The sequence below is a fragment of the Macadamia integrifolia genome, chromosome 12, assembly GCF_013358625.1.
Source record: "Macadamia integrifolia cultivar HAES 741 chromosome 12, SCU_Mint_v3, whole genome shotgun sequence".
In the NCBI taxonomy this organism is placed as follows: Eukaryota; Viridiplantae; Streptophyta; class Magnoliopsida; order Proteales; family Proteaceae; genus Macadamia; species Macadamia integrifolia.
In genome coordinates, this window is record NC_056568.1 from 26964105 (window position 1) to 26977128 (window position 13024).

The 13024-nt window shown below is 38.4% G+C and overlaps 2 protein-coding genes and 1 non-coding gene across 3 annotated transcripts; 1 reads left to right on the forward strand and 2 right to left on the reverse strand.

The window, feature by feature from the left end:
• Positions 1 to 154: 154 nt before the first annotated feature.
• On the reverse strand, positions 155 to 262 carry LOC122058506. Its single transcript, XR_006133803.1, has one exon. It is a non-coding gene; the product is annotated as a U6 spliceosomal RNA (small nuclear RNA).
• Positions 263 to 3251: 2989 nt separating this feature from the next.
• Positions 3252 to 6226, forward strand: LOC122056906 (receptor-like protein kinase THESEUS 1). The gene is made up of 7 exons (XM_042618878.1): positions 3252 to 3348; positions 3439 to 3712; positions 4108 to 4184; positions 4310 to 4381; positions 4490 to 4676; positions 4768 to 4897; positions 5781 to 6226. Exons 1-7 carry the CDS (start codon positions 3252 to 3254, stop codon positions 6015 to 6017), a joined length of 1074 nt encoding a protein of 357 aa, XP_042474812.1. The 3' UTR covers positions 6018 to 6226.
• A 3465-nt stretch (positions 6227 to 9691) lies between these two features.
• Positions 9692 to 11100, reverse strand: LOC122057460. Its single transcript, XM_042619569.1, has 2 exons — positions 10864 to 11100; positions 9692 to 10147 (listed from the first exon to the last, which is right to left on the reverse strand). Exons 1-2 carry the CDS (start codon positions 10914 to 10916, stop codon positions 9955 to 9957), a joined length of 246 nt encoding a protein of 81 aa, XP_042475503.1. The 5' UTR covers positions 10917 to 11100; the 3' UTR covers positions 9692 to 9954.
• Positions 11101 to 13024: the final 1924 nt, after the last annotated feature.

The window sequence follows — 13024 nt, forward strand, 5'->3', positions numbered from 1 at the left end:
ATGAAATATTGGTAAAAAGGGGTATCGGATCGTTATTGTTTCTTAAATCACTATGGGGCCATGTTGCCAAGTCTGACATATCATCAAGTCGCCACCTTGGTGTCAAATTGTTAAATCGTCATATGACCTTTTGTTGATCATCGTGTATTAGTATCAAATTTTCTAGAGTACCATTTATCGATTTGTGCGTGTCATCCTTACATGAGATCATGTTAATCTTCTCTGATCCAATTTCAATTTTATCTGATATCTCAAAAGAGATTCAAATTGTTTGGAGTACGATTGTAAGTTTGTCCTTGTTGACTCGAACCCGTTCTGACATATCATGAGCCCTTGAGTCAAGATTGAAAATCTTTGACCTAGAGTCAGGATCGAGGCAGGCTAGCTAGAATCCTATTTTATATAAATCCCCATTTTGTATAATGATCATTATGACCTCATTGGCTCATTCTATCATTTCACCATTCACTGTTTTCAGTTACCTTGTTTCATAGGGCCAGGGCAGTTACCTTGTTTCATAGGGCCAGGGCTTTGAGGCATTTGAAAGTAAGGGTGTTAAATGGTTTGGTTTTGGTTTATATGATGCGGTTTGATTTGATTCGGTTCATATTTATTTGGCTGAAACTAAAATCGCATCATTTACTAAATGGTTGCACTTTCTGAAATCACAACTATTTAATAAATGGTTTCGATTCCACGGGTTTTAAACGGTGTCAATTTCACGATTTTAAATTGTTTTGATCGCGGTTTATTCCATACGGTTTCTAAACGGTAAATAATCCGTTTGCTAGTTTATTCGTATGCTTACTAAAATTTGTTTTTGTTGATAAACGTTTCAATCCTGTATCAAATTAAATGAGACATTTTATAAGCAAGGATTTAACCACATAACTACATAATAGGAGTAAATTATTGAATAAACTATTGGACAACCTCTATGGTCCTTAATTCTTTACTAAATTAAATCATTATGTTTTGTTAAAATAATCAAATATTTAATCGTTATATAGGTTAATCTGATCGGTTTTGATAGTTTGAACAGTTCGATTTTCACTGTGTCAATTCGGTTTAAAATCAACGGGTTAAACGGTTAAAATCAACCTAACCCAATTAACTAATCGGTCTTAAACTTGAAATCAAAACCGAACCATTTACTAAATGCTTTTATAGTTTCGGTGTAAACAACTCAGTTCAATTTTGATAAACAGTTTAGGTTTCAAATTAACATCCTTACTTTGAGAGATTAAACAGATTTGAATTCCAAAAGGCTTTCCCAACCGTTGAATTTAAAAATTATACGCACGCAAGAGTGAGAATTGGACAAGAACTAAAGATGAGCCGAATCCCCATCAGAGTCTTAGACCCCTTTTCCAATTCCCTCGCCCGACTAATCTAACTCCCATCCCCCGTGCCGCCAATTGAAGTGACCAGCTCAAGGACACAACCCCTAAGCATCTCCCAGCCCCAACCCTCTCGACACCCACTCTTCCCATCCGTCGAGTCCCCCAGCCACCACACCCGCTCCCCATCCCAATCTCTCTCAACTCAATTCTCAGTAGAAACCCGGTTTGCAGAATATAATCGATTCTTCCTGATTTGGGTTCCGACTTCGATAGTTCGACAACCTAGTCACGAATCGATCAATGACTCCCACATATCCCAAATCCATGGACTAATATTTCCCCATAGATTTGTGATGTGGATTTGTCATTTGTCTAGAACCTGAGCACACAAAGGTCCTTGAGGAAGGACCTATGGTTTCAGTATTAAACTTCTTCGGTATTAACTTTTTAGGAGCTCCCTTGGGTTTTGGCTTCTGCTATTAAGTCCTGTGGCGGCAAATGCTCAAGCCGAGTGGACTTGGATCCTCTCTAGCCGTGGTAGATGCCCAGCACACATCCAACAGCTGGGAAAACCCGGGTATGCACCCCAACACATGGGCGCATACCCCACTGAGTTCCCTGCCATCAGATGCACACTGGGTACCCAGCAAAACTGGAGAGGATCTTGTTCTCAAACTAGGCGAACCCATTGTTGATCTGTTGTAGGGTGCCCTTGACATGGCCTTCTCTGTCCAGCACAAGCAACAGCAACTTGACAATCTCCACTCCATCAATCCCCTTCTGCTTTCCAGCCCAACCCTATCCATACACAATAACAATTGCAGAAACAGATTTCAAAGAACATAACAAAACAGTACAGCTCAATCTCACTAAGAATCTTCTCTCTCTCTCTCTCTCCATAATATGAAAGGGAAATAAAAACCTTTAAAAACCAGGAAATGGTAGCTGGGTTTCTTTGAAGTTAGCTCAGATGATGCGTCTTGTTGGCTGTCATGAGTCATGACCCCATATTGAGAAGTGAAGCCGGAATTCAATCTTTCCACATCAGAAAACGAAAAGAAAAGGAAAGGAGGGAAAGATCATGTGCATTGGAGTCCCAATCTTGTGGGTCTTTGCCATCACCTCCAATAATGATGTCTTACAGTTGCAGTACCAGAACGGCAGTACCATGTTCACTTTCTTCCCTGTCCACATCTTTCCAGTAAAACCATCACCATTTACAGTTGGTAACAAAATCTAACTCCCATGTCAATTTATTGCATATTTTGGTCTGGATAAAAAGATAAAATTTCAAAGACTGGTTGTAGCAGCTGTGATCTGCACTTTATTTTGAGTAAAACCAGATTCCTGCTGTATCAACAATGAAGGAAGGGGTAGTTAACTGCTGCTTCAAATTTTCTACTGTTTCTTGGAACACCATATATTCATATCTGAGTTGTCAATTACTAGTTGCTTCAAGGCAAGAATGGCCTTAGGGCCCTAAATTCTTTTTCATTTTAAAATTTTTCAATCCAAGAGATTTAAGCTTTCTACAGGACAGCAAAGGTGGGGTAGCAGGGAAAAGGTCAGTGTGTTGACTTCTGTTACCTTGTTTAGACTCTAGTGTACTATAATTAGCTCCAGTGGATGTTTTAGATCAGCCCGTCTGATTTTCTGAGTAGTTGTCCTTGTAGTCCCTCCCCACCCCCCCCCCCTCTTTTGAGCTGGTAGAAGTACTGATTATGCCATTATATGCAAGTGGGACTTCAATTGAGAGACAAAATTCCAGCTAATGGTATATAAAATCTCAACTCTCTCTTTCATGAGTATGATTCAATCTCTTTAGTTCCACTAATGGGTGCCTACAGTGAGTTTGGATCATAGAGACAATGGTTAGGGTTGTGGAAGGAGACATAAAACTCCTATCAGATGTCGAAATCATATGCACCCATAGTTGGTGTTGCTGCAGGAGGACTTGCATTGGTGGTGATAGTCATTGTGTTCATGTGGTTTTGCATGTTACAATGTAAGAAAAACAATAATTCTGGGACGGGTTCTTAAGATTCATCTACACTAGGTAGGAACTCATTTGAATAAGCCATGTTAAATTCTCCAGGCTATGCATGTTTTGGTAATAACTCTTTCACTCTCCTGCTGAGGTTTACGGTGGAGTGGAACAGGCAGGCTGGATCAAGTTCAGCAGGAGGCCCCCCTCTATCAAGACCACAGAAAGGGAAGCAGTTCATGCTGTATGAATTGGAGGATGCAACAAAGCAATTCAGTGAAAGCAATTTGATTGGACATGGTAGTTTTGGGTTAGTCTACAAAGGTTTGCTAAGCGATGGAACTGTTGTAGCAGTTAAAAGGCGTCGAGGTCTTCCCAGACAAGAGTTTGTGGAAGAGGTTTAACCATTTTCATCCTAATCTGATGTCTTTGTTCAATTGTCGGTTTTATCAGTTGCAAGTGACAAGGCCAAGGTTCTTTTGGGTTTACAGATTCTACTGATTTCTGAAGCCTTTTGTTTGTGGAGGCTTTTATGATTGCTTTACTGAAGGAGATCAGTACTATCCTTGAATGCCCAAAGGATCATTTGGAGTTTATCCTTCTTAAAATATTTTAATTGTGCTTCATTTTAATTGCCTAATTAAATAAAGCTTGTCCAGTATCTTAAAGAAACATTAAACTGTATTTTTTATCATTTAAGCAGATGCCTGGTTAGAACCATAAAACTCAAATGAATTAGCATGAAATGTGACACCATCTGACCATCATGTGGTAAAACAGGCATGCTACCTATCGGAGATTCATCACCGAAACCTTGTTAGCCTTCTTGGTTACTGCCAAGAAGATGGCCATCAAATGTTAGTTTTTGACTATATACCCGGCAATGTATGTGGTCATCTATATGGAAAGTCTCGATTTGTTTGAAATGGTTCTGACTGTTAGTATGCATGAGATATTTGAGTGTTTATTCTTTATTTAACAGATAGTGGACAAGTATCAAATACACAGCTGGAGTTCAAGCAAAGACTTTCCATAGCTCTAGGGGCAGCTAAAGGTAGATATACCAAACAAAATCCAATGAAGCTTCTTTCAACCTTGTCAAGGACTCAAGAAGGAGATTAACTGAAGATATCATAAGTTCACACCAAATGTGAATTTGCAGGTCTCCATCATTTGCATTGGCTGAAACCTCCTGTAGCACACAAGAACTTCAAAACAGCTAATGTCTTGGTTGACGAAAACTTCACCGCTAAAGTTTCAGATGCAGGGGTTTCTAAACTATTTGAAAGGATTGAAGAAGCAAGTCCTTCATCAAGTTCAATTGACCACAATGATTTTCAAGACCCAGAGTATCTTCGTTACTTTCACTCATGTTTCTTTGTATGAAGAACCATATTGGATCTTTAATCTGTCTAATCAACCATGGGTGCACTTGTTTAGGACAGGACAATCAAGATTATTCTATGAAATGAGTGATATATACAGCTTTGGGATATTTCTTTTGGAGCTCGTAACTAGCCGGGAGGCTTCACAAATTAACCTAAGATCTGGTGAAAGCTTCGAACAGTGGGTAAATATGCATGCTCTGTATATACTTTATTTGCAAAATGGAGCTAATCTTTAAGCACTTAACATCTAAAATGGTGTTTAAGCACTTCACATCTAAAATTATGTTTATACCCAGGGGGTTACAATACCAGAAAATAGCAAGCACATCACAGTCCAGCATATCTCCAAGCGATTCATTCCTTTGAGTTGGGAGTGGTTGGGATGCAACCTAAAGAACTAGTTTCAGGATTTTTAACTTGTTTCATTGTTACTTTGTTTAAATTTCTCCTGTTCTATATGATTGAGACTATTGAGGGTGAGGGCATGGCCTGTCTCTGTAAGTAAGTATACTAATAAAACTAAGGCACTATTTGATAAAGTTTCTTCTGTTTCTGTGTCTAGAAACAGCAGAAACGGCTTTTCACGTTTTCAGAAACAGAAATGGATATTTTGGTGTTTGATAAACCTGTTTCTCGAAATGTTTTTTACAGACATAGTGCCACTAAAAAACCCAATAGTATCATCGGATGCCCAAAAGGGAGAGAGGGTTCGGTTGCCTCTTTTTAGGTTTAAATAGTTGAGAGATTTATCGTGCACAACAACCTTTTTTTTTCCTTAAATTCGTACATGTCTGGCTTGTTTCATCAAAGTCGTTTCTAGAATTGTAAATAGGCATAAATTTTGATTTATGTTTCTAGAGATGGGTGAAACGAAACAACTTTATCAAACGCTTTTTAGGTTGTTTCTTCGTTTCTGGGAACAAGAAAATGCAGAAACGGTAGAAACAGAACGTTGTCAAACGGTGCATAAGCCAATTTTAAGCACCAGGCTCATTTCACCATAACAGTAACTATATAAGTGGAATCTAATTTCGGTCCATTACTAATATCCCTGACATTGTGAAGGTTAAATCACATGCAAGTTCAAAAGATCTCGTTGACCATCAACTGGCCGGCAACTTCAATTTGGAAGGTATGAAGGATTTGATCAAGTTGACATTCTGGTGCATGAGCTTAGAGAAACCAAAAATGGAAATGGTTGTAACAGAGCTTGACCGAATTCTAGAAAAGGAGATGACATCGACCACAATCATGGGTGAGGGTACTGCCACAGTTACTCTAGGGAGCCAATTATTTACTTGAATGTGAAAATCTGAAAATGAATTATGCTCAGTGTTTCTGGTCTATTTGTGCCACACTTGTGGAAGTCAAAATAGAGGAGTTAGCTATGGTTTCATTTTGTTTTTAGATGTTTAAACGCAGTTTTCATTTGCTTCTATTTGGGGTGGATGTACATTAGAATTTTATTTTTAACAAGAATGTGCTATAACAATTCTTCTATCCATGAAAAGTAGTTGGGACATGCAGGTGTTTTGATATTCTTTTGTTATCCAAACTTCAGACTATATAATCCTCTTGTTCTTTTCAATATCTCAGAATTCCACCGGTGAAATAATTTATCCCAACTGCCAAAAGAAAATAAAAATAAGAGAAAAAAAAAATGTATTTATCCTTCTAGAAAGAACATAATTGTAACCAACTGAAGCACAGTTAAAAGACATTCAAACTGAAGCAATTTGTTTTGACATATGGAATAATTTTTGGGTCATTCTGACCATTTGAATAGATGGAGAACGACTTGGGCATGCCACTATGTTAAATTTGTTTCATTTACTATATCTAAAACAAAACAGAAGAAAAAAAGAAAAGGTGGAGAAATTAGATTAGTCTAGAAACAGATCCATGGTTAAATAGAGATGTGAACAATATGTCTACTAAAATTGAAGCCCATTAGGGCCCGTTGATAACGTTTCAAGAAATGCGTTTCTGGACACAAAAACGGCAGAAACGGAACAAAAACGTTTGATAAAACTGTTTCATTTCACTTGTTTTCAGAAATAAAAATTGAAATTTCTACCTATTTATGGTTCAAGAAACGACCCAGGAGAAACAAGTTCCAGAATCTGGAAACGACTCGTGGCCATTCTTTCACTGGTTACTATCGACTTCCAAAAACATGACTTATCAAACACCTTCAATTCTGTTTCTGTTTCTAAAAACAGAAATTTATGTTTCTGCCGTTTCTGCAAAAAATGGCAGAAACGTTATCAAACGGGCCCCTATATACCACATGGTCAATGTCTAGTTGTGTTGTAGTTGGAACCCACTTCTAAATTTTGTATTAAATTTACAACGCCACCCCCTGGAGAATGCCAATATCAGAGGGACAACCCCTCTTTCACCAAATTGGATTTGGACCCCCTGCTGTCAGTCAGCGTTACAGAATGTTTTGAAATGACGGTTTTGCCCTTATGAGTAAAACACTGATAAATTACCCATTTTCATTTTCCCAAAAATACCCCTCTTTACCCTCTCTTTCACCAAATTGGAGAGAGAGAACTATTATTGTAGGTTTTCTACAACCGAAAATGGCTGAAGAAAAGGAAACCTGAATACATGGACTCCCAACCATCTTCCGCAGAAAGCCCAAATTCACTGAAACTTGATGTAATGCCCTAAGAACCTAAACCAAACAATCAGCCTGGAATTTTTGACAACAATGAAGTAAGGTAGTTCTTCCAAGAAGTCGTCTACCCATCAGAGGAGAACGAGCAGTGCCAATCTCAACTTAGCTTCAAAAAAATTTCCCAACTCCGATTGACTTGATGGAACCATGAACTGACAAGAGAAGATGTAAAAATCAAAATAGGGAAAGAAACCTCTTAGATTTGTCATGGAGAACGAAGAAAGCCAATGTCTTTCTCTACATACTTCTCGTTCTCGATTTCGTTGGAAGATGGTGATCGTCTTGCTTTCGTCATTCTTCTGATTGGTTTTCCTTCGGATATGTTCAATGGTTTTGTTTTTTTTTTTTTTTTTTTTTTAGCAAAACACAAATCCAGTTATCTCCAGACCAAAGTAAATCAACAGTGTATCATAAACACCATGCAAATAGTTTATTTAAAATCCAGCACTAGTAATCAAACTGTATGTCAAACACTCACTCAAGGAACAAGGTTGTGACCAAGCAACAGTGAGGCCAGTTGGTCAGTTGGACTGCTGGCCTGTTGCTGAACATTCCTCAGAAGCTCCATGGCCTCTGCGACCTTTGCTTTCAAAGCTTCTGGTGACTTGAGCAAATGCAAGACCTCTGTCTGGTCCATCCCTTGCAGCATTCCTGTCACTTTAGCCGCCATTTCATGCTCAAGCTGATCAACTAGCGGGTACAGACTTTCACCCAGCATCGTCCTCTGTTGTTCATGTGTTGCATTTGCCAGGGCAGAAGCCAAAGCACTCATAGGAATAGGTTATGACATTGCAGTGGGTACTGAACATTCCTCAGAACCTCCATTTTGTATATTGATGAAATAAGACGATCCATAAAATATTTAGAAAATGAGGATTTCACCATTTCTAAGCATTTCCTCCACTCGTTCTCGAATCAGATACGAATAAACGATCCCCCAAAAAATCCTGAAGATCGCGACAGTACACAAAGGAGAAAAAACCATGACAAAAGCCAAAAGAAAACAACAACGATTCTCGAACACAAGCAAAGAATTGTTACTTCCAAGCGAAATTCCCGTCTCCACCAATGAAACACAATCAAGATCCATTACAGAAAACGAACCATCAAAGAGAAACAAAGTCACTTTCTCCATTACAAGCACGGATTTGGCCCATTCTCGTGAAGAATCACAACTTTTTCCTTTGCAACAAAACAGATAATTAGGGCTTCGACTCTCTCTCTCTCTCTCTCTCTCTCTCTCACTTTCTAGCAATGTGTCGCCATCGGTAACCTTCCCCTTCACTGCGCATTCGCAGCCGCAGTAGATGCCGTCGCCAGAAGGGGTTGCAGCCGCCGATTTGAAAAGGGAGGTCAATCTTCTTCTCCAACGTTTTCAATCAATTTTGGGAATTAAACCTTTAAGGGCAATTTTGGTACTCCCTTATTTTTAAGGGTAAAATGGTATTTAAAAAAAATATGAACTGCTGATGTCAGCATTATGGGTATATTCTATAACATTAACTGACGGTAAGGGGGTCCGAGTTCAATTTGGTGAAAGTGAGAGGGTGTCCCTCCAATATTGGCATTCTCCAGGGGGTGGCATTGTAAATTACCCTAATTATTATTATTATTTTTTTTGGAGGGGGTGGGGTGGGGTGGGGTGTGGTGGGGTGGTGTGGCGTGGCATGGCGTGGAGGGTAGCGCAGTTCTAAGTAGAAATATAGGGATGAAAATTTCCAACATGACCCACTAGTAATCTAGGAAAGAAAATTTTCAACACGACTCACCAACCAGACACAAACATGGCAGGGATTTAAGGGTGTAATATCTTCTGCTAATTTTGCTCCTAAGAAACTACGATCAACCTGACCATCATTTTCCTTAAAGCCTTTGGTGCCTCTGAAGTCTCCCACTAGCACAAAAACAATGAAAACATCAGACAAGAAGACTTTGTTCTACAAATACTAGGAGTCTAGGACCTTGTTGCAAATTGACAATGGACATGAGGAAAAGAAGTCAGTGAAAACCACGCAATGGGAATCTGGAGAGCAAATATTCAGATGGATATCCAGGATGTGCCTGTCAGCCAGTGTGGATGAGATGTTGAATGGGGCTGACAAGTTCTCTTATGGGTTTTTTTATTTATGAATTATTTCCAATACTTTCAGTGATTTGGCCAGCTCTGTTCATCAGCCTGATTGGATCATTCAGTGTTGAGGGATTTGTCCTACACTTTTCGTAGGGCCGGGGCAGGGGAGAGGAACATTGTTTCTCATTTACCAGAAAAATAATATTTCTCAGCATCAAAGAACAGGAAAAATACGAAACTCATTTATCAGAAAAAGAAAATACAATTTCTCAGCGTCATAAAACATAACAAATACAGAACTAAAAAAAAAAACTCATGTAAACTTCCAATGAAATCTATTGTACTTTCAGATAAACATTTACTAGAAATGGTGCAAAAAAAAATTTTTTTATTTCAGGTTGAACATAAATAACAGTTATGTAATGTACAGGAGCAATCATTCTAGTCCAATATTGAATTAAAGAAAAATCACAATTAACCTATCATATGCGAATGTAATCGTCCAAGATATGAGCTCTCTTCTCCATAATCGCATTCCTCCTCCAATTCTTGACTGCTTTTTCAACTATGGCCTTTGCCTTGTTTATCTCTTCAGCTGAAAACTTGTGCTCCACAATGCCCAAAGGCCCTGGCTGTAGTACCTTAACTACAGTCTCCATCTCTTGCTCCATCTGCCTGTGAAACAACCAACAGTAGGTAAGCCAAGAGATACTAAGAAACTAACACGGTTACAAACAATCACGGAGACCAATGTATGGACAACTAAAAAGCCAACCATCATTGTTCTTGTAGATATTTAAAAAAAAAAAAAAAAAAAAATGAAGAAGAAGGAATGTGTGCTTGTAGACATATAAAAACTTTTCTTCCAGGGACCTCTTTCTGATCTCTTAAAAGTAACTTAAGGAAACTCGTTATTTTTAAGGTGTGAACAAAGACAAATGATTGAAGTTTAAACACAATAAAATAACTTCCCCACAATTGAACTACCAGATCCCTCCTCCCTCCTTTAGGGACTAAGATCCAAAACAACAATACGAGAAGGACGACCCTAAAGATCTATAGCAGGTAAAACGTGGAAAATCTACTTATTTCTTGTCATGTCAATGAATCAATCTTCGAAAGTGGTTACAATTCTTCACTATCTCCGACTAGTAACAACGCTAAAAATTCAATAAATATCTACCAGAAATCTAAAATTCTAAATTGAAAAGGGAAAAACCAGTCAATTTTATAAAATTCAAACAAGAAGTGATCAATCATTCTCAAGCCCTTTAACCATAACAAACAGGTTCTAAACATGGCAACATAAAATTTCAGATAAAATGGCGAAGAGACAGCAGTTACTGAAGCTTGATCCATAATTTGTCGGAGAAAGGAGTAGAGGAAAGTACCTGAATAAGCCGGAGAAAGGAACGGAGTTTCCAAGAAGGCGTCCGAAAGACATAGTCCGGAGAAGAAGAAGAAGAAGAAGAAGAAGATGATGATGATGGAATTGTACGGTGATTTGAAAAACCCTTCTCCCGGTTGCCGCCAAAGGCAAACTGATTTGCAGAGTAGAGAGAGAGTTTTTCTAATTTTGTATTGTAAAAACTAAAGAGGCAAACTCAGCCATCCTGGTGGCATTTTGTTAGGGCTACAATGTCAAGGATAGACTGATCTTATTGAACCGGTCGGACCGGATCATAACGACCGACCAAACTCCCACTGGTTCAGTATTGGTTATGGTTTTCAGAAACTGCTTAGACCAAAATCAACCGTTTGGACCGAAATCAGAACAAAATGCGTGAAAATTGTCTGCATCCACAATATCGGTGCAGTGAGCATCGGGTGGCTAGGAGTCCCTTGCGACACGTGCCCAGATGCTCTAGTAAGATGCTCATTGCACCTTACCGCTCACTACATACAATTTGAACCCAAACAAAATAAAATAAACCCGATAGATTTGATAAAATTTAGGGAATGCATTCTCTATTTGGGAGCGTCCCTCTATACTCATACGCAAGGGATCGGACATGACCATTGTGCCAACCTGGTCAATGGTTGTACACGCATGTGCCACACTTCTTATCAGAGTTCATTTTTCCTTTTACATATGAAAAAGGAAACTAAACCTAAAAAAAGGCATTGTGGTCCCTGTGCCTAGACACAAAGAGGGTGAAATGACCGTCTCACACCTCATGAAAGGTGAAAATCCAGCAATGTTGATGATCCGCACGGACTCCCATTGGCCCTCGTGCTGATGCATGGGCCACATTGCCTTTCAAAGAACGGGGAACCCTATCCCGTAAGGAAAATTGATAAAAGACTCTTACAGCAAACTGAAAATAGATACCTATTCCCTGATAACTATAAATTTCGGCTTTGTTTTTTTGCTTTATTGGTCTAGTTTTAGATTTACCAATTTAAGCAAATAATGAAAAACTTGACTGAAATGAAACCCCTATCCAACATGTACCAGTTACCAATAATCTATTCCAAACATGAGTCAATAATATAGTCGAAGACAATTGCTAGTGCAGTTGGTTGATATCCCTACCACTAAGAGGACGTTTCTACTCTCCATCTTCACAGTACTATTATACGAATTTTTTTCCCTATTTTTGCAATGCCTTTTGTGACATTTTACACTTACAAGATGAACAATGTAAAAACATATTTTACATGAAAATTTTCCTTTCCTCCTCCTTTTACATGCAATCAAACAAAGCTTATTCATGTTAAAAAAGGAGAAGTTGTTTGTACTATGCCCTTCACCAAGTCCATTCTTACGAAATCTTGAAAAAGAACATTTACCCTTACTTCAACGAAGGAAGCATGGACCTCTTCTTCTTCTATAGAAAAGACATTTTTTGCCTTAGTCCAGTTCACTACTGAACCATTGAATTTCGTGTGAGAAATTCTCGAATTGGTTTGCCATTTCATGAAGGATATATTGCAACTTGAAGTGTGCACTTATATCCTTTCCTGCAACAAATCATACGAGAAAAGCGTTGCTAAATTTATTTCGTCTATTCTTTCATATGTGGCTCTGGGTCGAACAAAAGCAAAAGACTTTTTCTTGGCAAGTGAAATCCGGAGTTTTATTGAGAACATCCTGTGAGTTTTTTTTGTTTTTCATCAAGAGGATTTTATTTTTCTTTGTGTCAAGAGGATCGTGAGTTCCATAATTTGAGTACATGTTATGAGGTTGAAGTGTTTATAATCTCTTAGAGGTTGCTGCTAGATCAGAGCAGCAATGGTTGAGGAACAGAGAGAGCTTTGTTAAAGATATACATGAGTTTGAACTTGAAACAGAGTAATTTTGGTTAATTTCTACTACCTTGTGAAAAAACTGGCCTGGGATTCAAATTGTTGAGAGCCTGGTTCTGCTTGACCCAGATCATTATATGTTCAGCAATTTGAGCCCAAAGCCTAGTCCACTAAAGCAATTAAAAAGTGTCTTGCATGCCACATTTGTCGGGCAAAACCAGGGTTGAATTCTGTAAACCACACATTTTCTCAGTTATATAACTTGAAGAAAAAAGTAATATTTCAGAACCAGCAAAAATCAAA

Coding starts and splice junctions, on each gene's coding strand:
- LOC122057460 (XM_042619569.1), bottom strand. CDS start 10,916: ATGTCTTTCGGACGCCTTCTTGGAAACTCCGTTCCTTTCTCCGGCTTA. Junction 10,148..10,863: donor CCTTTCTCCGGCTTATTCAG/GTACTTTCCTCT, acceptor GTTGTTTCACAG/GCAGATGGAGCAAGAGATGG.
- LOC122056906 (XM_042618878.1), top strand. CDS start 3,252: ATGTCGAAATCATATGCACCCATAGTTGGTGTTGCTGCAGGAGGACTT. Junction 3,349..3,438: donor GTGGTTTTGCATGTTACAAT/GTAAGAAAAACA, acceptor TAAATTCTCCAG/GCTATGCATGTTTTGGTAAT. Junction 3,713..4,107: donor CGAGGTCTTCCCAGACAAGA/GTTTGTGGAAGA, acceptor GTGGTAAAACAG/GCATGCTACCTATCGGAGAT.